The 24302-nt window shown below is 44.7% G+C and overlaps 1 protein-coding gene across 3 annotated transcripts in view; it reads right to left on the bottom strand.

The window, feature by feature from the left end:
• GSN (gelsolin) overlaps positions 1–24302 on the bottom strand; it is a 63233-nt gene that overhangs the window by 2287 nt on the left and 36644 nt on the right. For all 3 annotated transcript variants that reach the window (XM_081180094.1, XM_081180093.1, XM_081180092.1), the window contains exons 2-15: positions 22398–22599; positions 20789–20943; positions 17934–18095; positions 16171–16320; positions 14176–14265; positions 13117–13249; positions 11586–11674; positions 8426–8641; positions 6855–6988; positions 5274–5364; positions 3859–4029; positions 2628–2802; positions 1753–1877; positions 562–639 (exon numbers count right to left, since the gene is read on the bottom strand). In XM_081180094.1, the coding sequence (XP_081036220.1) occupies positions 562–639; positions 1753–1877; positions 2628–2802; positions 3859–4029; positions 5274–5364; positions 6855–6988; positions 8426–8641; positions 11586–11674; positions 13117–13249; positions 14176–14265; positions 16171–16320; positions 17934–18095; positions 20789–20943; positions 22398–22590 (1962 nt within the window). In that variant the 5' untranslated portion in view covers positions 22591–22599. The remainder of the gene's footprint in view (positions 1–561; positions 640–1752; positions 1878–2627; positions 2803–3858; positions 4030–5273; positions 5365–6854; positions 6989–8425; positions 8642–11585; positions 11675–13116; positions 13250–14175; positions 14266–16170; positions 16321–17933; positions 18096–20788; positions 20944–22397; positions 22600–24302) is intronic.

Genomic DNA, 24302 nt, shown 5'->3' with positions numbered 1-24302 from the left:
GTGGCCTTTCTGGCTGAGTAGGGATTTGAATCTTGATCTCCCAGATCCTATTCAAACACTCTAACCACTACACCAGAAGGGCATGGGTGGCGCTGTGGGTTAAACCACAGAGCCTGGGACTTGCTGATAAGAAGGTCAGCGGTTCGAATCCCCGCGACGGGGTGAGCTCCCGTTACTCGGTCCCTGCTCCTGCCAACCTAGCAGTTCCAAAGAACGCCAAAGTTCAAGTAGATAAATAGGTACCACTCTGGTGGGAAGGTAAACGGCGTTTCCGTGCGCTGCTCTGGTTCACCAGAAGCGGCTTAGTCATGCTGGCCACATGACCCGGAAGCTGTATTTATTGGCTCCCTTGGCCAATAAAGCGAGATGAGCGCCGCAACCCCAGAGTTGGCCATGACTGGACCTAATGGTCAGGGGTCCCTTTACCTTTAACCACTACACCACACTGGCTCTCACGGTGCATCACTGAATGTGACTCTTTTTTGAATTTCCCTTGTTCCATACTGGTCTCTTTGATATGGAGCACAACAAGAACTGATTGCTAGCGAGATAGTGAGATACCTGGTCCCAGGTGTCCAAGAGCATCACATCATCTGTGGCCAAATCCTCTTGGGTCAGCTCTCCAGGTACTTCTTCAATCTAAACCAAATATTTAAGAGGCTGATATGTTAAAGGGGACAAACAGCCAAAGCTTGCACAAAGGAGCTTGCACTATCCCTTAGGCTCCATTGTACGTAACAGAACCTGAACACCATTCTCTTGAAACTGAAGCACCTTGTGTTGCTGGTGTTCCGAAATGCTTAGATTTGTCCTCCACAGTGTTCTTCCCAGGAGCCTACTCCAGAGTGACCCTAGGGAGCCAATCCTCAGAGGTTGACCCACCTCCTTTCACCCTGATTGGCCTAAGTCATCGCAAAGGAGACTGCGGATTGGCCCTCATCACTGAGCAAACACAACAAGGTGCCACACACCTGTCTGCCAGGCAGGTATGAGACCGGGTTATTTTAAGCCAGGGATGGGGAAGGTGCAGCCTATAGGCATGGTTAGAATACAGCTCCCATCAGCTCCAGACCACATGGTCAATTGTCCAGGATGACGGAACCTGTAATTGAGCACCAGCTGGTGGGCCACAGGTTCTCCCTCGCTGGCTTAAGCACACCTTCAGAGCAGCCCATGACACTCTACTACCCATTGCCATCGTCCTCCAAAACCTTCCTTTGGTTTTAATTCCTCAATGCAGTACAGTATTAGACAATACATGCAACCAGTTCATTGAGCACTCATCCTGATTTACTTGCACAAAGCTTGTGCGGAGGTTAGACTAAATCTAGTCTTCATTAAGTGTTTGCTGAGATTTATGTGTGGGGAAGATATGCAACAATAAGCATTTGTCCATATTTGTGTGTGTGGTGTGTAGACATTCATCCCACACTTTTCTGTGCATTTTCCAATTTCTTTCCTAACCCGAAACAGTCTTGGGGTTTTTTTAAGTGGATTTGTTCTGCTAGGATGACAAGGGGTTCATCCGATGTTAGTCCTACTAAGAACAGACTCATTAGAATTAATGAACATGATTAACTTCAGTCCATTAGTTTCAATGAGTTTAGCTGGCTACAAACCGGTGCATTTTAATCTACTGTAATTGCACAAACCAAAATGTCTTGGTACATGCCTGCATCTCTCCTGAAAAATGCTGACAGCCTGAAGGTGGTCTAAGTTCTCAGCAATGCCCTGAATGCACGGGGTACTCACAGTAAAGCGGCCACTCTTGTTGGTGCAGGCAAACAGTCTAGGTGGGTGAGTGTCCATCTTCTTGTCCTTTAGCCGTGGGGAGGTGCGATAGTCAGCTCTTCCACCAAGTGCTTCCCAGAAACCAGCTGCAAGACAGGAAAGGAACCACACATACAGGTTTGTCATCATCGTCAGGAAGAATGTGGCTGCCTCTGGTTTTGAGACAGCGCAGTGATAGATTTAGGACCTGAAACGAACCATGCAAACCCCAGTGCCTTTAATCGGAACTATGGCCTGTCCCCATGTCTGTTTTATTCTTCTTTCATGATGGTTGATGTTCATGGTCTTATCTATTTTTATTTAACAAAATGTATATATCATTCAATTGCAGCAAAACCTCTTAAGCAGGTTGCATTCTTTTTAAAAATATATATATATTATAAATAAAAACAATTAAATTTATCAGTAATAAACATTAAAAACACACCAACGTGCATGTGCTGTGATGGTACTAGGACAGCGATACACTATCCTGCTTTCAGGACTCTCTACACCTGCAAGACTTTAGGGGTGAACATGCTGCTTTGTTTCCAGTTGATGCACACCTATAACCTCCTGCAAAAATCCTGATTTATTTTTTCCTACCACAAGTATTCCCAGGTAGTTTTTGGCTACATTCTTGTTGCATTGTAGCACAAGAATGGCCCTCCAAAGAGCAATAATGCTGTAACATTAGGCATAGCTGTCAACTTTTCCCTTTTCTTGCGAGGAATCCTATTCGGAATAAGGGAATTTCCCTTTAAAAACGGGGGAAAGTTGACAGCTATGACATTAGGGAAAGCATCACAGAACAACTAATAAAGCATTCTGATGTGTGGATGAGCCACACTTCAAACCTGGTTCTCCGCCTTCAGCAACCTCGGTTGCACGTGCTCCCAAGACCTTCAGTAGCTCTCTGGCCCCCGACTTCTCGGCCTCACTGGCTCCTTTGCCAACCCACAGGTAAGCAGCAGAGGGGGTTTTCAACACAAAGGCATCGTTGGAATTGAGCTCCTTAGCAGCCGCATCCACCTGTGAAGGGACAAATGTAAGCCTGCCATCAGGGCTGCCAGCACAGACACTTTTTAGCCACCCAGTGGCTTCCCCAACATTACAGAACTTAGAGGTGCCAATTCGACTTGCCTTTTCAACAAGGCAGAGGCCTTTGGAAAAACAGAATACTGACTCCCTGAGGAACATTGAGCAACCAGGAATCAGGAGTGACAGGAGGCTTGGGATGTGAGAGTGGAATTACAGTGGTACCTCTGGATACGAACAGGATCCGTTCCAGATCCCCGTTCACATCCTGAAGCGAATGCAACCCGTGTCTGCGGGTCGCAATTTGCCGCTTCTGCGCATGACGTCATTTTGACCGTCTGCGCATGCACGAGCAGTGAAACCCGGAAGTAACCCAAAAGCACTCAACCTGAAGCATATTTAACCCGAGGTATGACTGTATTCCAGAACGTAAGTAAAGGTAGTCACAAAATTCCATTGTAATAATTTAGCCATAGGCAATATAATGCCTGAATGCTCTTCCTTATATTTCCACAAGTAAAATATAGCTTTGAGAAATTAAAGCTGAACATTTGGGCATGGTGTGTCAAGTATCCCAAAAATGGAAGTCACTGTGGTTCATTTTTCCAGCAGAAACCCAAGGCTGCCTGCTCATTTTTCAAACTCCATCTTGTCAGCACTGCCATTCGCTTCAATTAAAAACCATGTATATTTTTCACAATTTTTTTTAATTGCACAGAAATCACACTGTGCAATGATTTTGTAGTCTTTTGTGAGCAACAGCTCTTGTGCATGCTTATTTTGCTCAGATTGCAAATAGTGTAAACCAGTTTTCCCTGGCAGAACACACACCTGTTCCAAGAACAGCAGCTTGGGTTTAGGTGGCTGCCTGCTTTGGAACAGGATCCCACATCAATGGAACCCCAAATTTTATTTCGGATAGAATTTGACAGCAACACTAGTTAAGAAAGCAGCTGGTGAAAAAAGAATAACCGACCATGAGAAGGCCCCAAAAGAAAGGCCTTGCTATGAAGCCTGTCCATGATCAACAGATATCAACAGGTCACTTACCTCCACAGCTCTGGTAGTGCCAGATGTGCTAGACCGGACTTGGAAGAGCCTTGTGGACGCAGGACTTGTCTGACCTCCCTCTCTGGAGGTGCCACCTTGGTACACGATCAGAGGTTTCCCACCGAACAAGCTCATGAGGTGAGGCGGTTCTTTGCCCTGGACCACTCGTTTCTATCACAAAAGAGGCCACGGTCACTCCACAGAGGAAGAAAACACCTGAGGGCTCAAGCTCTGTCATGCATCAACCTACCATAAGAATGCCTGCGATGTGCAGCTACCATGGAAACAGACCAGAGGATCCACGGAGCATACAAAACTATTGAGGGCGGTGAATCAGCAGGAGGAGAAAAAAGCTAGCAAATCATCTGCCATTTAACCAAACAGCCAGCTTAACTGGACATTAAGGGCCCTCCATACATTCTCCTGATTGTGCATTCATGTTTATTTGTGCTTGCGATGGTATCTGGGGAGTTACACGTGATTCCGCTTTCAGTACTATTTGCACCTGTGAAGCTTTCGGGGCAGACATACTGATTCATTTAATCAGTGTGTGCCCCATAACTTTATGCGGGAATCTTGTATCTTTTTATACCACAAATATTCTGGTTTATTTTTTCTCCTGCTTTTGTTGCACAACAGTGCCTCTCCAGATGATAATGTGGAAATCTTGCGGAAGCATTGAAAAATAACTGAAAAAGTGGAACAATGTAAGGACGGTCCAGTATAAATCCACCACTTATCCACTTTCTTTGTGTCAATTATATATTGCATAATACACCCACAAAAAACCACTGTTCTAGAGGACCCCCATCTCTTTTCTGTTTCTTGTGATCTCTCTAAACACTTTTGCCATATAATTTAATTATTGTCCATTTTCCTGATCTGGGCAGACAAATTTTATTGAAATATCTGCTCAACATTCAGGTTTCATCTTATAGGGTTGCCATATTTCAAAAAGTGAAAAATCAGACACAAAACCTTTAGCTTTTAGCTACTTTTAAGGAAAATCGGCAAAAACACCACCGGCATGGGTTGCCATACGTCCGGATTTTCCCAGACATTTGGCCAATTTTTGCCTGGACACTGCTTCCATCTGTGATATTCCAGGTATGTCCAGGAAATTACAGACGTATGGCAACCTTTCATCTTATATTGTTAGCACTCTCATTTGCTCCAATTAAAAGTTCTGGATTTTTTCACGTACGTGTACTTTGCACCGCATGAAAGCAGTCTCAAAAGTAGTCCTGTAGTCTTAAAACCTGAATGTTCACAGGTGCATAGTCTCATCATCTCTCGGAGCATGCTACAGCTCTGGCATTTAACAGATCTGTTTCGTTTCTTGTCCCCTTATTTCGGCTCAATCTAACTGAACCCATCTTTAGTTAAGCCACATGGGCTGGCCCAGATGGGAATACCTGCACTGCAGTGCCTCCCAGCTCCTCATCCAGTTGGACAGTAAGGAAAGCAGAGGTTGCGACTTCATCTTGAGTGGAATCAGCGCCCTGCCTGAAAAAACAAAGGGCAAAAATATGAGTGTACACAGCATAATTGGGGAACCTTTTTCCTCTCAAGGGGTAATCCTTTGGGGATTGCATGCAGCTCTTGTAGCTCTGTGAAGGGAATAGAGGTCTTTTAACCACTCTCAGTACCCTTAAAGAACAACAGTTCTCAAGACTCTGGGGAAAGTCATGGCTATTCAAGTGGTATCATAGAAATCTATATTTATGGTGTGCATGTAGAATCGAACGGACAACCACCTAGCATTTTTGCTTTTAGTTGATGATTAAAAACTTACCGTTTAAAAATGGCTTTTTCTGAAAGCAACTTGGTCATTTTATATTATAAATACTATTTGTGTAATTTGATGCTTTCAATAACTTTTTGTTAAGGTTATGTACACATTTATTTGTTTTTTGCTATATATGTAGGGGTTTTTTATATTCCTTTTTTACACCACTTTGGAAACATTTGTTGGAAACCAGTTCGGAGCTTTTTAGTCTAGAGAGTAAGGGGAGTAAGCAGTAACACAATAGACGTTATATAAAATAAAGCTTTTCTCCCTCTCTCAAAACACCAGAAACTTGTGAACATCCAATGAAGCTTAATGTTGGAAGTTTCTGGAAATATAAAAGAAAGTGCTTCTATGCACAATGAAAGTTCAGCTGTGGAACTTGTTCCCACAGTGATGGCTATCAACTTGGATGGCTTTAAAAAATGATGTGGGATAAGTCTATCAATGGCTACTAGGCATGATGGTTATTTTGTGCCTCCATGGGCAGAGGTTATGTGCTTCTGAATACTGGTTTCTGGAAGCTGAAGAAGGAGAGCTCAGGTCTTGCTTGTAGGTTTCCTGCTGGGACACCTGGTTGGCCATTTGTGAGAACAGGATGCTGGACCAGATGGGCTTTGACTTGATCCTGCAGGCTCTTCTTATGTTGTGATGAGTTAGGTAAAGGCAATGGCCATTAGGTCCAGTTGTGACCGACTCTGGGGTTGCAGCGCTCATCTCGCTTTATTGGCCAAGGGATCCAGCATACAGCTTTTGGGTCATGTGGCCAGCATGACTAAGCCGCTTCTGGTGAATCACAGCAGCACATGGAAACGCCATTTACCTTCCCGACGGAGTGGTACCTATTTATCTACTTGCACTTCGGTGTACTTTCGAGCTGCTAGGTTGGCAGGAGCAGGGACCGAGTAATGGGAGCTCACCCCGTCGCAGGGATTCGAACCACCAACCTTCTGATCAGCAATTCCTAGGCTCCATGGTTTAACCCACAGTGCCACCCGCGTCCCGTATTGTTATGAGTTAGAAAACCTTAAATCAGGTGTGGGGAAGCTTTGGTCCTCCAGATGTTACTGAGCTATAACTCCCTTCAACCTTGGACATTGGCCATGCTTGCTGTGGCTGATGAGAGATGCAGTTCAGCAACATCTGGAGGGCAAAAGTTGTCTTAATTTAAAAAAAAAAATACTAATAAGAAAAAAAGTTATCATACCAAGTGTAGATGATTTTGCCTTGTTTTCCACCATGTCTGTAATCATACAGGATGATATAGCTGTCCCCACCATAGAATTGTCCGTAATTTGAGGGACTCACTGGGACTTTGGCAGAACCTTCTATTCTCCAGATCTGAAAGGGGGGGGAGAGAGAAGAGAAATGGCATCCAAATCAGATAAATGGCAAACAAGATCCCATTGGTGGAATGAGTTCCAGCTTCTTGAAATAATAAATGAAGACATACAAATTATGTAAGTGAAAGGAGTAGGGAAAGCGAGAGACAGGTGTATGGACAAGTGTCTTTGCACCACACATTTGAAGTGCATTTATAGCAATTTCAACAGTCATGGCTTCCCCCACCCCAAAATAATCTTGGGAACTGTAGTTTACTCCTCGCAGAGATACTAACTATGGTTTCCAGGATTCTTTAAGGGAAGCCATGCGCTTTTAATGTATGCTGTGAATATGACTTAAGTCCTCTAATGCTTTGAAAGTTGCCAACTTTGAGGGATGGTTCAAATGGCAAACTCATGGCTTTAAAAGAAGATGAGGCAGATTAAGGGAGGAAGAAAAGGTTATTGATGGCTACTTATCGGAAATGGCAGTGATCTGCCTCCAGGATCAAGGCTGGTCCATTAGGGCAAATGGGGCAGTGCCCCACCAGCCACAGTCTGCTCTCAGCTAGCCTCCACCTGCCTGGCTTTCAACTTACTAGTCCAGGGGGTGGCCCTGCTGCCTGCTTCCTTGTCCTTAGTTCCAGTGCTCCCCTTGTAGAACTCAGCAGGGAGGATGATGCAGGCAATGTTCAAATGAGGAGACTCTGCCTATCACTGGCTCTGGCGCCACCTACTGTGGGGCTCCCTGCCTTCTGTCCTCCCAGTCCCAAAGGACTCAAGCTACCACTGAAGACAGCATGTCTAGGAATTGCAGTGGGTGGAGATCAGCCACAGGAGAGGCCAATGGAGACATCTTTAGGAGAGGTGGCTTTATTTACACATATACACAACCTGAGCACAGGATGGAGGGGCCCACAGAATTAACACCCCAACAGGTCTCAATTCCCTGTTAGGTTTCCAGCGAAGCCCCCAGTCAACAGCTTAGGTTCAGCACGGAGCAAAACATTGCTCTCTGTCTCCACTTCCAACATTAGCCAAAACTCACTCACACAACTCGTCACTTCTTAGACAGCCTTCCTTGGTCAGTTTCTTCTTCCTCCTAGGATGACCATGGCCTCCAGCCAGGTGAGGCGGGAAAAGGCCAACCCATTTATCTCTATGGCATCCTCTTCAAGACTTCACAGCACTTAACTGGCCAGCCAAAGCCATTAACTTAACTTATGTATTCTACCCCACATACGCAACATCACAGATTTGGAAGGGACCTAAGGTATTATTCACACTGACCCCCCAAATCATAACAATACTCTCTCTTGTTGTACTCACTGACTGCAGTACAATACACACTCAGCTTTTATCTTTCTTGCTCGGAGTCCTGAGCTGCCAAATGCTGGATAGATCCTTTTGCCTAATAGAGTGACGATTTTGCATAACCACCATCTCCCCCACTTACCTGTTTGTTTCCAGTGCCGTCATCTTCCATGCCATGCTGAGCTGCCATTGTTGGGGAGGTGTGTAGTGTGGCAGCATCGAAAGGAATGTTGTCAATCTTGGCCACGTGAGAATTGATGTAGCCCACACCCATGCCCTCTGTCTGGTCCCTGTCACGCCAATTCTTGAAGAACTGCTTGAACAGAGGAGTCTCGCCACCGTCTGGAAGGACTTGGATCTGAAACAAAGAAAGTATCCTGAGATGGAATGGTCTCAGCTGAAGCCAAACTGGGACAGAATTGTATTTATTTAGTGTTCTTTTTTTAAAAAAGCTTTATCAGCACAATTTATTATTGACACTAGGCCTCAGTGCAGTTCTCTAGCTATTGAGCCACATAGGCTCAATTTAGACAGCATGGCAAACCATCGTTTGAGGTTCCAGATGTACCCAAAGCAAACCATGGTTGTTGTTTTTTTTTATAATCATATTTATTAAAATTTCCAATAATAACAGAATAGAAAAAATAGAAAAGATAAAGAAAAGAGAGAAAAAGAAAGACCAATTTTAAACCCTTATTTTCATAACCTTCTTTCTGGGACTCCCTCCTTCCCCTTCCGACTATATTCCCCTTTCCCAACGTTGGTTCCACAAGTTCTCATTCCCAATTTAAACCTAATATGTTGTACCTATTAGCCAATTTAAATTACAATCTTAACATCACTCCTCATCTTTAACAAAATAGAACAAAGATTTTTCCCCCAAGATCTGCCCCGTTTCCTTCCACGAATTCCCCCTTTTTTTTCCAAAACATGTTAAATCAAAATACCAAAGTTATATAGAAAGATAAAAGATAGAAGATAGAAGAAGATTCCAAAAGTTGGTTACATAGCCTTTGGATTCTAGAATTCCCCCTCCCTTCCCCGGTTTGGATTCCCCATGTCCATCAGTCTGTATGTTGTCGGCCTGGAGGTCTCAAGTCCACAGCCAAATTTTCCTCAATCCATCTTGCCGGTTTTCTTTGAATTTGCTTGTTTTGATAATGTTTAATTTCAAAAATCCAGTCTAATAGAGGCCTTTAATTTCCCTTGGTCATTGTTGCTCCTCCCATTGTTCTTTCCGTGGCGTAGTTGGTCCTTTGCTCTTTTGTTTCTTACTTTCTCAGGTTTCTGTCTTGTTCAGCTGCAAAACCATTCTTATTCTGAAATCTAGTATCTCTACAGAGGTTTGTTATTCAGGAACAAAAACTTACGTCCAGTTCCTACCTTGCTTCAATAGAAAGATTCTATTGTGTTGTCACCTCTGTAGACAAAACAACATTTCAGTTTTGCTACTTTCCCAGGAGCTAAGCCCAGTACACATCCCGGAGTAGTTTTCCACATACGCCACTTGTAATGTCCCAAAGCCCCTCTAGGGGGGTTGCAATAACTTTGTGTCCTCTAATCCAAAAGTCAAGTTGTTGTTTCTTTCCCCCCCCCCCGACATTTTGTATCCATATTTATATCCAATTGTAACAAAATTAACCAGCAAAATACTTGTAACAAAGTCCTCTTTGTATTCTCAAGATTTGACAGCTACTTCGACAGCTGTCAAACTCTCCATCTCTCTCCGCCAGGTTCTCCGAATCGCCCCGGTTCCCGGGGGGGGGGGTTGCCTTTTCCCTCTCACCCTCGACTTTTCTCCTCCAGCACAATTCTTGTAGTATCCCATCGTGGAATTGATATTTTTTGTCAGCAATAAACTTCTGAATCGATCTTGGTTTCTCAGTCCTTGTTTTAGCATGTTTACAGTCAGGGAGGGGACTGACTTCCTTTTTAGATCCCCCCCCGCTCGTGCCGAATCCGAAAAAAATTCATTTTTTTCTCCTTTTATACCCGGTTACCCAATTACTCACGGGTTGTTGTTAAATGTCCGAATTTCCAATGGAAGAAGCCAGCGCTCTCCGACGAATGGCATGCGGCTGCGCTCGGCAGGGGAAGCGATAGACTCACAGTACCACGCCGCTCCCCGGCACCCGATCCGTAGCCTTTAAAAAGGCTCCTTCACGAGTCGGGAGGGCGCTGACGGTACCAGCCGAGTCCCCATGTCCACGGGCTCCGTGCCCGTGGTTTTTGAGGGTCCCCGCGTCGCCGGCGCGGTAGGACCCAGCCCCTGCCGAGCAGACTCCCTCCGGAGCTCGGGGGGGAGTCCGCCATTCGGCGATGGCGCCAACCCAGAAGTCCCAAAGCAAACCATGGTTTAACCTTGTTAGTCGTCTTTTGTATTCTGTCATCTCAACCCTTAGGTTCTTAACTTCACTCCCTTTACTTACCAGCAATCTATGTGGCGATCGAACTATGACAATGTAAACATCACCGCAAACCAGGGTTAGTATAAAAGCATTGAAAGTCAAATTCAAACCATAGTTTCACATTCTGGCTTACTGGACAATCACAATTCATGGTTTGTCAACTGAAGAAATCAACCAAAACTCAACAAACCTTCCTTAAGCCTGGTTTGAGAACCAACCATCCCATTTCAGCCCTCCCACATCTTGCTTTGAATTGAACCTTGTGTGTTTTCTGCAACACCTTTTTTTCCCACTTACCTTCCAAGAATCCTAACCTCATTCCTTAACTTGGGTGGGGAACTGGTGGCCCTCCAGATGCTAGTGGACTACAACTCCCAGAATCTCTGCCCACTGACTATGCTGACTATTGGCAGGGGTGGTGTGAAAATGGGGAAAATGGAAAGTGCCACCCTGCTCTGCTGCATCATGTGCCCCATCACCTCTTCAGCTGGCACTGCTGTTGTGCCCCCCCAGCACTGCCTCTGTGCCACTTCCACTGCTGATTTCCATCACAATATCACGAGATTTTGTCAAAATCCTGTGAGATGACTCGCACTCTTTGAGATCTCATGAGATTTTAGTAAGATCTTGTGAGATATCACTGGAAATCGGCACTGCTGCTGGTGCCACTTCTCCACCACTGACTGGGGTGGCGGTGAATGGTGTGCCTGTAGGAGTGCCGCCTCAGGGGCTTCTGCTACCTGAGGCAGTTGCTTCACCCCACCTCAAGGGTGAGCCGGCCCTGGCTATTGGAGCTGATGGGAGCTGAAATCCAACAACACCTGGAGGACCACAGGTTCCTCATCCCTGCTATAACAGAAGGAAGTCTATGGATAACTTTTCTTGTATCCTTACCTGTGTGTGTCGGGGATAACCCATCTTGGTGATGAATTCTGCGGCGGTTTTCAAGGCAGCCTTCCTTTCCTCAGCATTGGCATTTTTACCTTCAAGTTAGCAACAGGAGTGAGTGAAGATAGATATATTAAAAGAGAATATAAAATTTGCTACCAGATGGAGTGATTTTTTTAAAGGGAAATGGTCTTAGAAGTCCTTCATGTGGACATTTTGTGCTTCAGGCACAAATTCAAGTATGTGAGACAGAACATATTTCTGAGGCAAAAAAAAAATAAATCAATCATATGAGGCAGAATGTATTTCTGATGTCAAAGAAATAAACAAGTGTCTGACGTTTAGAAGACATCTGAAGGCAGCCCTGTTTAGGGAAGGTTTTAACGACTGATGTTTTAATGTATTTTTAATCTTTTGTTGGAAGCCACCCAGAGTGGCTGGGGAAACCCAGCCAGATGGGCGGGGTATAAATCAATAATAATAATAATAATAATAATAATAATAATAATAATAATAGATAAAATTTAAATACATGAAGACATTTGGAGGCCTGCAGCAAAAAATATGTGTGTGCATGCACACAAACCATGGTGGGAAAATTTATAAGCAACAAATGAAATAACTATTTGCCATCTTTTATTTATACCTTCAAATCTTGTCTAGTGGCAAGGCCTTATGCTGTTCCACACACCCTCACCAATTTCTCCCCTCAAGTTAGATGTGACAATACATTTAAATTTCCTGCCAAAAATGGCATTTAGTATGAGTTTCTTCAAAAAGAAAAGTGGGATAATTTTTTTAAATAAACCTGAACAAATAAACAAACAGCACCCTCCACAATCCCTCAATGTAGCATCAAGTTGGAGAAGTGCATAAAGTAATATTATCAGGTGGTGTGCTTCTTGGTACACCAGGAATTAGGAACTTTTGGCCCTCCAGATGTTTGACTCCAACCTCCATCAGCCATGCCCACTGAGACTGATGGGAGCTGGAGTTCAATGACATCTGGAAGACCACAGGTTCCCCAAATCTGTTGTACACTCATTCTTTTGTTTACAGTGAGTGTGTTTATGTGTTTTTAATGCTGCCTATTAACCCCTATAGAAAATTCACACCCCTACAACAAAACAACAAGGCACACTCTCCATAGAACTTGAGAACCCACCCCAGATTCCCAAGCCACATGTATTTCACTAGCACACACAGAGACCATACATTTAAAGCACAATGGTGGCACTTTAAACATTCATGGTCTCCCCTCAAAGCAGCTGCAGTTTGTTAAGGGTGTTGAGAGTTGTTAGGCAACACCTATTCTCCTCAGAGAGCTACAATTCCTGGGAAGAGGAGTTGGTTCTTAAACCAACTCTGGGAATTGTAGCTCTCTGAGGTGAATAGGAGTCACCTAACAGCTCCTACAGCTCCCAACACGCTTTGGGAAGCCACAACAGTTTAAAGTGTTATAACAGCACTTTTAAGTGTGTGGTGTGAACATGGCCTGTGTCAGCCATATGACTTTTGTATATCTCTCTCCTTTTACCTTTCCAGACAAAGATTTTGCCATCAGTGCCATGGTCAAGAATGAAGCAATCATCCGAGCTCAGGGCTGATTGAGAGAATGGATTCTCATCAGCCACCAGAGAGACTGCCATATTCCCTGCGCCGTTGGATACCTGTAACAGTACAGCAGAACAGATTGTTATTCTTGGGGTGTGTCCAGCATTAGTCCTACTCAGAGTAGACCAGCCATAATTAATGGGCATGACTAACTTAGGTCCGTTAATTGAAATGGGTCTACTCTGATTGAAATTCAGTTTGATACAAACCTATTATTGCATTAATGACATGTGGCAGAATACATCCGCCCACTAAAAAAACCCAAAAGCAGTCTGAAGGGGCCCTCCAGCCACAGCTAACACATTTCATCTCCACTGTCCTCTCTCACAAATACTGCCACTTCTCTCCTTTTCACGGCTCAAATCTCCTCCTCCACAAATGTGTTGGCTTAACCCCAGTCAGCCAACCCTGATTAAAACAAAGCTTAAGTACATTTAGCTCTCAGCACCCTGAACAAACCACATTTCCCAGGATTCTTTGTGGGGAGCAATGGCTGTTAAAAGTGATAGTGCTTTAAACGTACAGTGTAAATGTGGCCTTCTAGTCTTCTGGAAGAATGCACGTCCAGCTGTCTGGAACCCTAAACAACTAAATGGCACAGTATAAACTCTCACACACACATCCAACACTTCTGTTAAGGGATGAGGATATTCTGCAACATTTTGCTGCAGGTTCCACTTATCTTAATATTTTTGGTTATACAGTACTCCATTGGACAGGTTTCTATTGCAAAAGCAAAATGAAAAAATAAAATAAAATGAAAGTTCAGCTTATTGGGTGGTTTGGCATTCATGGCGTTGACACTGTTCCCGCCATGCACTCTAGCCAAAGCCAGTCATTGACAGGCAATGCTGAAACAGCTCTTTGTTCTCCCTGGGAGATAAAAAGCACACCCCCAAATACTGCTTTGAGCGCTGTCTCTCTCCACTGTTCCATAGGGCTCCCTCCCTCTGGCTCACTGGCCATCTGGATCTTGTTATACCTTGTACAGCTTAGCCAGCCTTCGGTTGGTTGTGTCAGCTGCACCGTCATCAGTAGTGCCTGCTGGCAGGGTGGGCTTGGGTCCCAGGACCTGAAAAGCAAACACGCAAAAAATTATTAATAATAATATATAAAAGTTTCTAGAGGAGTGCATGCCGACTAAACAGGCTCTCTGCTCGCCAGATGCTTTAACTGAAGAAATAAACAGGATCCCACATGGAAAAATAGTCATTTACTCTCTCTTTTTAACCCTGATTTATGCCTGTTGCACAAGAGGATAGTTGTGGGAAATGGAGAGGGCAGGAAGGAGAAGCCAAATTCAAAACCTTATGGAAATCGACCAGTGCAAAGGCTAATTTTAGGGCATGGCTTTGACAGGGGAGGCTGGTCCACTAAGGCAAATGGGACATTGCCCTACCAACTGAAGTCTGCCCTCAGCCAGCACCCTGCCTCCTGGCCTTCATGTTAGCAAACAGTCCAGGGAGTGGTACTGGTTGCAAGTTCCCTCCTTAAGTCGCAATGTTGCCCCAGTACAGGCATGTCCAACCAGTAGATGGCGATCTACCGGTAGATCCCTGGCTGATCCTGGTAGGTCGTGGGACCCTTATCAATTTGGGGATTAAATAAAATTTACCAAAACTTAACAAATAAAAGCTGAAGAGCTCTGGGCAACCCTACCCCCAAAAAGCTCAACAAACAACTCTGGGCTCAACAACTCTGGGCAATCCACCCACCCCACGCACGTTCCTCCTCCCTCCAGTGACAGTGGGTAGATCACTGCCAGTTTTTTTTATACTGAGAGTAGATCGCAGTCTCTTGGGAGTTGGACATGCCTGCCCTAGTGGAACTCAGCAGGGAGAAGGATGGGGTGCATTTACTCCAACATCCTGTTCTCACAGTGGTCAACCAGATGTCCATGGGATGCCCAAAAGCAGGATTGTTTACCTTCCTCCTCTCTGGTGACCCAGAAACTACAACTAATCCAGAATGCAGCAGCTAGACTGGTGACTGGGAGCAGCCGCCAAGACCACATAACACCGGTCTTGAAAGACCTACATTGGCTCCCTGTACGTTTCCAAGCACAATTCAAAGTGTTGGTGCTGACCTTTAAAGCCCTAAATGGCCTCGGCCCAGTATACCTGAAGGAGCGTCTCCACCCCCATCGTTCTACCCAGACACTGAGGTCCAGCACCGAGGGCCTTCTGGTGGTTCCCTCACTGCGAGAAGCCAAGTTACAGGGAACCAGGCAGAGGGCCTTCTCTGTAGTGGCGCCCGCCCTGTGGAACGCCCTCCCATCAGATGTCAAAGAGAAAAACAACTACCAGACTTTTAGAAGACATCTGAAGGCAGTCCTGTTTAGGGAAGCTTTTAATGTTCAACAGATTATTGTATTTTAATATTCTGTTGGAAGCCACACAGAGTGGCTGGGGAAACCCAGCCAGATGGGTGGGGCATAAATAATAAATTGTTGTTGTTATAAAAATTCAGAATTCAAACCTCTCCTACAGTATCCCGGTGCAGTTTTACTGAATGTGCAAGGGGTTGGTGGGAGGCGGCAGCTCTTACACACTCACCATCAACTGGGCTCTGACCCTTTCATGTTTCGATTAACAAAAACATGCTGAAACGGTACCTTTGTGCACGTAGCAACACTGCCCCATTTTCTCTCACCCACCACTTTTGGTGAAAAGCACTGAAATTCAGAAGAGGCTGGATTTTAATCTGTAGGACCCTCAACTGGACTTCCACACGGGAGATTGGGAAATTAACAGAATGCCCCATCCCTCTGCTGATGCAAGCAAATAGGCAGAAATGGCAACTGCGTTTAAGTTCCCTGCAAAATCTAGTCAGGGATTCTCTGTAAAGCATATACCTTGACCCCACATAGTTACTCAGAAGTAAGTTTCCCTGTGTTAGGTTTACTCCCAAGTAACTGCATGTAGGATTGCAGCTGAGTAGCACGTATGGATTTGTGAGAAAGTAAATAGACCAGGACCTGCAGCATCTCTTCCCGCTCAGCACCATCATCTATGACATAGACCCTTGCACGTCCACTTCTCTCGTTATCCCGGATCCCCTTGGCGACTTGGGTGGCCTTCAGCTTTTCAAACCTGTTACTTTGTGAGCCACACCACTGGTGAATATTCTGCAGGGCACAGAAAGAAGGAGGTTAAAGAGGCAAATACTATGACTGTATAGTGGGAAGCGGGAGTCAGATTTCTTATGATTCAAAGAAATGACCTTGTACTCACATACCATTAGACCGTGGTTAATGTGAACCATGGTTTAACCAACTGCAGTTAAAGCTGAGGCACCTGGCAGCTGATCACTTAAACCATGCCACATAACGGTTGAAAACACCAATGAGAACATGAAACAATACTAAGCTATGATTAATGTTAACCACAGAGCCTAGGGCTTGCCGATCAAAAGGCCGGCAGTTTGAATCCCCGCGACGGGGTGAGCTGCTGTTGTTTGGTCCCAGCTCCTGCCAACCTAGCAGTTCAAAAGCACGTCAAGTGCAAGTAGATAAATAGGTACCACTCTGGCGGGAAGGTAAAAGGCGTTTCCGTGCGCTGCTCTGGTTCGCCAGAAGCGGCTTAGTCATGCTGGCCACATGAGCTGGAAGCTGTCTGCGGACAAACGCCGGCTCTCTTGGCCTATAAAGCGAGATGAGCGCCGCAACCCGAGAGTCGTCCACGACTGGACCTAATGGTCAGGGCTACCTTTACCTTTTTAAGGTTTATAAACGGAGGTTTATGAATGAGCAATCAAAGCTAACAAACCACCGTTCACACATAACTCTATATAAACCATAGTTTTTATAAACCATAGTTTAGTGTTATGCGCGAACCAGGTCACAGCCTAAATAAGGTAATGATTGGATTATTGACAACACCTATATGCTACTTCTCCACAGTTCAAAATAGCTTCCACAAAATCAGCAATATAACAAAATAACAAAATAATTTATTTTAGGGGGCCAGACCAGTTGTGTCCACTTTAAGCCTGTGCCTGCCCTCAAACTGGGAATGTGTCACAGGCAAAGCTGGCTTCAGGCTGGAGCTGAGCAGTTTGTACAATCAGCTAGGAAAATGTGCTTGCTTGGCAGGACACATTCGTATCAAGCATGGATGGACTGACCACATGTTATTATTTCCTCCAAGTCTTTTCATGCCCCATAACAAAAGGGACCAGAGCAGAACCAGGGAAACTCAAAAAAGTATCATGTTCTGGTTCAGAGATGCATTGGGGTGGTGGAAAAACTAGATCCAGTTCACATTTAAAGGTGAATCTACTTAATTTTTACTTTCTGAAAAAATGTGTGAACCGGAATACAACTATCCTTCAAAATTCACTCTTCTCTGAATTTTGCAGTGCAGTTTTCCAGACATGTAACGTACAAAAAAAAAAAATATGCATATTCTGAGGTAAAGTGTGTATAAAAATGTGTTAAAAAAGGGTGTAAAAAAAAGTGTGTATAAAAATGTGAAAGTAAGAAACAAGAATGCATTATGTATGGGAAAACGGCTTTGAAAAAATGTGTATATTAGAATTTTTCAATAAAATGCTAATTAAAATGTTCAAGAGACTTTTTTTTAATACAAACTGATGTTGATTTGTGGAAAACTGAAATTAAGACTAGCAAAAATGTAAGAAACTGAGAGAAACTGAAATTGACAGATTTAGATATTCCTACCTAAGGAAAAATAATGAGTTTTGTTTGTTTGTTTGTTTGTTTAACGAAACAGAACACACCTGGCCCAGATCTAAGATGAAGCAATCACCGGTGTTGAAGCTGTCCCAGGTGACGGGCACCTCTGTAGCACGTACAGTTCGCCTTCCTTTGACCTGAAGGAGTCTCTGGACAGTCACTTCATTGGGAACCACGTGGCGGAAGCCAGAAGCCACACCACCAGCCTAGAAGAACAAAGAAACAATTTGACTGGCCATCCACCAAGCTGAACACCTTGCTTGGGTCTACCTGAGTCTCAGACAGATTAGCATCACAATGAGAAAGCTGTCCCTAGCAGCTGAGTAACAGTTGCTGTAGACAACCTATTCAATGAGAATTTATCCTGAAATGAAGAGGTCTGATTATATCTTGTCTTTATTAAGTGTCTGTTCTAAGTTGTTTGCAGGAGTTATATGTCAAAGAGCATTCATCCTTATTTGCTTGCATGGTGGTTATACGTCTTCCCATTTAAACATTCATTCCACACCTTTCAGTGCATTTCCTTGTCACTTTGACTGCCTGTAGACTGTCCCTATTTTGAAGGAGAAATTCAGGTTTGCACAATTAAAGTAGATCAAAGTGTTCTGTCACCCCAGTACAGTGGTGCCTCGCAAGACGAAAAGAATCCGTTCTGTGATTCTCTTCGTCTAGCGGTTTTTTCGTTTTGTGAAGCAAGCCCATTGACGGATTAGCGGATTAGCGCTATTAGCGACTTTTAGCGGCTTATCTGCTGATCGGATCAGCTGATAAGCGGCTTAGCGGCTTAGAAAAAGGGGGGAAACCAGCAGGAACTCGCAAGACATTGTCGTCTTGCGAAGCAAGCCCATAGGAAATTCATTTTGCGAAGCACCTCCAAAACGGAAAACTCTTTCGTCTAGCGAGTTTTCCGTCTTGCGAGGCATTCGTCTTGCGGGGCACCACTGTACAGTGTTTTTCAAGCATGGTTCTCCAGCTGTTGTTGAACTACCAACTCCCTGCTAGATAGGAATGATGGGAACTGTAGTCCGACAACAAACAGCTAAAGACCCAAGTATGAGAAACACTGCCCAGCACAAAAAAATCCAACAAGGAATTTCAATTTTTAAAGCACGGGAAATGATGAGGAAATGCTAACATGCACAGGGGAAAGTGCTGGATTAATGCATGCTTCATGGGAAAATTAAGCACCCACAAGCAAATCAGGATGGATGTTCTTTGCCATGTAGAATTCAGATATAAACCAGGTATAATTTAATAAGCTTTGTGCAAGCAAATCAAGAAGAATGCTCAAGAAACAGGTCCTCTGGAGGAGCCCATTCCTAATTGCATAAATAAATAAATAAATAAATAAATAAATAAATAAATAAATAAATAAATAAAATTTTCTTTTTCATAGTGGGCTTATAGCTCCAGGGCACCAGTGCACTTTAATTCCTTAAACCTAAATTTCCTTGATATGCACTTGTTTCCCTCCTACAAAATACTGTCAGTCTGGAGGAACCTCAAATGTACCTCTTTATCTATTTATCATTTCCTTCTATAATTGCTGCATTTATTCTGGGAGAAATGGACACTGTGGCTTTAAAAGTCTGCACTGCATGCCCTTTTTATTCTTCGTAAGCTTACACAACAGCTGTATAAACACACTTCATCCTTGTCGTTGTCTGTGGATTCTTGGGGTCAGGCTTGAGTATTTTAAATATTCCCTGTTTACAGGGAAATGGAAATGAAGAGGATGAGCTGTGACCTTTCTGTGAGATTGTCTTAGCAAGAGTTTTGTAAGGTGAGAGGAGGAGGATAGCAAATTGTCAAATGCAGATAGCTGAGAAGGGTGGTGTGTCAGTTCACCCACATGCTAGGACAGGGGTCAGCCAGCTTTTTCAGCAGGGGCCAGTCCACTGTCCCTCAGACCTTGGGGGGGGGCGGACTATAGTTTTTTGGGGGAAATGAACGAATTCCTATGCCCCACAAATAACCCAGAAATGCATTTTAAATAAAAGCACACATTCAACTCATGTAAAAACACCAGGCAGGCCCCACAAATAATCCGGAGATGCATTTTAAATAAAAGGACACATCCTACTCATATAAAAACATGCTGATTCCTAGACCATCTGTGGGCTGGATTTATAAGGCGATTGGGCCGGATCCAGCCCCTGAGCCTTGGTTTGTCTACCTATGCCCTAGGTTGTTGTTCGTGAAATTCAACTACAGTGGTACCTCGGGTTACATACGCTTCAGGTTACATACGCTTCAGGTTACAGACTCCGCTAACCCAGAAATAGTGCTTCAGGTTAAGAACTTTGCTTCAGGATGAGAACAGAAATTGTGGTCCGGCGGCGTGGCAGCAGCGGGAGGCCCCATTAGCTAAAGTGGTGCTTCAGGTTAAGAACAGTTTCAGGTTAAGAACAGACCTCCAGAACGAATTAAGTTCTTAACCTGAGGTACCACTGTACAATTTAGCCATCTAAAAAAGCCTGATCAAGTGGAGATGGCACAACTTGAGATTTTTTGTTACGTTTGCTTGCTCTCCCCACACCCCATGAAACTGACATACAAAAACCAATATTCAAAACAAGGATAAAACCCCTAAAATATGCAACTATTTATACAAAACAGATCCAACTGTTGAGCAAACAGAAATCCTTACTAGTAGAATAGCGCCCATAGCTCTCCTGTACTTTGGGAGACTTAACGCAGGCAGGTCTGAAGCTCCAACAATTCCATAATTTAGGGGAATATTAAGGAGTAATGGGAGCTCTATGATTCCAAAGATGGGCTAATCAAAAAATCACCTGGTTTGAATTTATATTCCTGGATGGCAGGCAGTCCAGAAATGCTTTTGCTAATGAGGTACAGATGTACTACCGAGCAAGGAACTGAACTTGTATACACCTACCTTGTATTTGATGCCTGATTTGAAGTACCCTGCGAAAGTGGACGATTCATGCCCTTGTACCTCCCGGTGCTGAATTGCCTTCCCACCAAGGTAATCGTCCAGCTGCACTGTGAAAATGGCAGCGGATCCACTCTCATCCTGGCTGCATTGGTCCCCTAGGAATCAGAAAAGGAGAGAGAAGCATGCCTATTGAGAAATAAACTCCAACGAGTTCAATAGGGGTTACTCCTAGGTAAACCTTAACCTTGAATATATCAATCACTGCTTTGGTTTATTGTCAGTAAACAACCAACCAACCAACCAACCAACCAACCAACCGTGAACTATGCAGCACTTTTGAAAAGGAAGAATATAAGAAGAGCCCATTGGATACAGCAGTACCTCGGGTTACAAATACCTTGGGTTACAGATTCTGCTAACCTAGAGTACCTCAGGTTAAGAACTTTACCTCAGGATGAGAACAGAAATCGTGCTGCGGTGGCACAGTGGCAGTGGGAGGCCCCATTAGCTAAAGTGGTACCTCAGGTTAAGAGCGGTTTCAGGTTAAGAGCAGACCTCCGGAACGAAGTAAGTTCGTAACCAGAAGTACCACTGTATATGGCCCGTGGCCCAACTATTCAGTGGCCACCCAGATGCCTGTGGTAGCCCCTCAAGGAGGACCTGAGAACAAGAGCAACCTCCCCTCATGTGGTTTCCACCAACTGGTGTCCAGCAACTGGTCTTCAGAAGCAGTGGAGGCAAAGCATAGCCACTATGGCTAGCACTCACTGATAGCCATATTATTGCAATGAGGTGAATAATAATAATAATAATAATAATAATAATAATAATAATAATAATAATAATAATCTATTCATATATATTAGAAACATAGGAAGTTGCTTTATTCTGAGTCAAATAGTTGCCTCAACTAGCTCACTGATCAATAGTGGCTTTCCAGGATCTTGGCAGAGGACGTTCTCAGTCCTACCTAGAGATGCCACAGATTGAAAGTGGGGGCTTCTGCATGTAAAGCAGATTCTCTGCCACTGAACTACATCCCTTCCCCCAAAGCAATTTCAATTTCATGGCAGCAGATTTACAATTATACAATAAAAACAATAAAACAAGTTTTTAAAAATGCAGAAATCAACCAGAGATAGGTTTAAAATCATGGAATGGTAGCAATGGTAGAAGGGACGCAGGTGGCGCTGTGGCTTAAACCACAGAGCCTAGGACTTGCCGATCAGAAGGTCGGTGGTTCGAATCCCCGTGACGGAGTGAGCTCCCATTGTTTGGTCCCTGCTCCTGCCCACCTAGCAGTGCAAGTAGATAAATAGGTACCGCTCCGTCGGGAAGGTAAACAGCGTTTCCGTGTGCTGCTCTGGTTCGCCAGAAGCGGCTTAGTCATGCTGGCCACATGACCCGGAAGCTGTATGCTGGCTCCCTCGGCCAATAAAGCGAGATGAACGCCGCAACCCTAGAGTCGTCCGTGACTGGACCTAATGGTCAAGAGTCCCTTTACCTAGCAATGGTAGGGATAGGAAGTGAAAGGCTTCCTGTACTGATTTCTCAACAAGTCTTCACCCTGAGCCACCTGCGGGGTCCCTGCACAAAACCCCAACCTTACCTAGCCAGAAATGAAGGTCGTACTGCAGGTTCCCATTGCGCTGGCGGATGGTGTTGAGGATGACGTAGGCATCTCCGGTGAAGAAATCCCCATAAAGATTTCTGGGCACTGGGACCAGGTCAAACTTCTCGATTCTCCAGATTTGAAGACCAGGCTCCTTCCCGGCTTTCAAGAACTCTGCGTGTTCCACCATGCTGATGGGCTAAGAGAGAAGGAAAGAATTTGCGAAAATAAAAACGAAATAAATGACTCAGTTCAGTCTGGGCAGCACAATGAAGGCTTTGTTCAACTGCAGCATATCCCTGCCCTGCCTCTGGAACAGGGTTGGCCAGGTATCCCCCAGAGATCCAGTCCTCCTTTCCAGTCTTTCAGGCTTCATAAACTTGGATTAGTTATACAGTAGAGCTTAACATAAGAAAAGTGCCGCTGGATCAGGCCAAGAGCTCAACTAGTCCACCATCTTGTTCTCACAGTGGCCAACCAGGTGGCTCTGGGAAGACCGGAAAGCAACAGATCTCCCCACCTACAATTCCTTTCCTTTCACCCACCCTCTCTGATGTTCATTCTGCTCTTTCCTGTTCTTTAATTTATTTACTATATTTCTATTTAAGCAGAGGAGGGGAGCCTTTTTCCAGCTCAAGGGTCAGATGCCCTTCCAGTGCTCACATGCCAGTGACAGGTGAGGTCAGATGCAAAAGTGGTCCCTCCTGGAGTCGAAAGCAGATGGAACAGTTATGGGCTCTTGTTTTATTCTCACTCTTATATTTGGTTTGCATGTTGTTTTTATACTGCACATTGCTTTGGGACGCTTTTGTGGGGAAAGCAAGAATTAAATATACAGTGGTACCCCTGGATGCGAATAGGATCCGTTCCGGAGCCCCGTTCGCATCCCGAGTAGAACATAACACGCGACTGTGCGTCTGCGTGTGTCGCATTTCACCATTTTCGTGCATGTCTGTGACGTCATTTTGGGCATCTGCGCATGCGCGAGCGGCAAAACCCGGAAGTAACGTGCTCCGTTACTTCCAGGTCGCCACAGAACATAACCTGAAAACGCTCAACCTGAATGAAGCATATTTAACCCAAGGTTGGCACTGTGGGTTAAACCACAGAGCCTAGGACTTGCCGATCAGAAGGTTGGCAGTTCGAATCCCCACGATGAGGTGAGCTCCCATTGCTCGGTCCCTGCTCCTGCCAACCTAGCAGTTCGAAAGCACCTCAAAGTGCAAGTAGATAAATAGGTACCGCTCCGATGGGAAGGTAAACGGCGTTTCCGTGCGCTGCTCTGGTTCGCCAGAAGTGGCTTAGTCATGCTGGTCACATGACCCGGAAGCTCCCTTGGCCAATAAAGCGAGATGAGCGCTGCAACCCCAGAGTCAGTCACGACTGCACCTAATCCTCAGGGATCCCTTTACCTTTATGACTGTACTGAAATAATAATAATGGGCAGGTGTCAGGATTTGAACCTGGGCCCTTTGGCCTGCAAAGCATCTTCTCAATCGCTAAGCTGTGGCCTTTTCCCAGCGTACACTATGCAAAAGCCTCCTGGGATATTATAAGATTCCTCTGGGCAAAGAGCACCCTAACTTTAAGTCAGCACCCAGCACTGTAAGCCACACTGAGGTTAGGCAGAGCTGCTTTGCATACAGTAGGAGTGACTTAGGGTGGTGTTTTCATTGTGTTGCTCTGGTTACTTAAAACCTAATTCAACCCAGCCATCGCCCATGGAAAGAGCCGCTTCTGATCAGCTCTAGTGGGCACTGTCAAAAACAAGGAGCCTTTTTACTCTAAGCAGGTCAAGCAACACTAGGGACGGCTTCCACACCCTTATTTAACTCCACCTGTTTGATCCAGCTTCTCTCAGTCTGTGATGCCACAGACATTTGTTGTCACCAAGTTAGGTTT

This window comes from Podarcis bocagei (genome assembly GCF_964188305.1).
Source record: "Podarcis bocagei genome assembly, chromosome: Z".
NCBI lineage: Eukaryota > Metazoa > Chordata > Lepidosauria > Squamata > Lacertidae > Podarcis > Podarcis bocagei.
The sequence above is the reverse complement of the archived record's forward strand: the minus strand, read 5'-3'. Positions and strand labels throughout refer to the sequence as shown.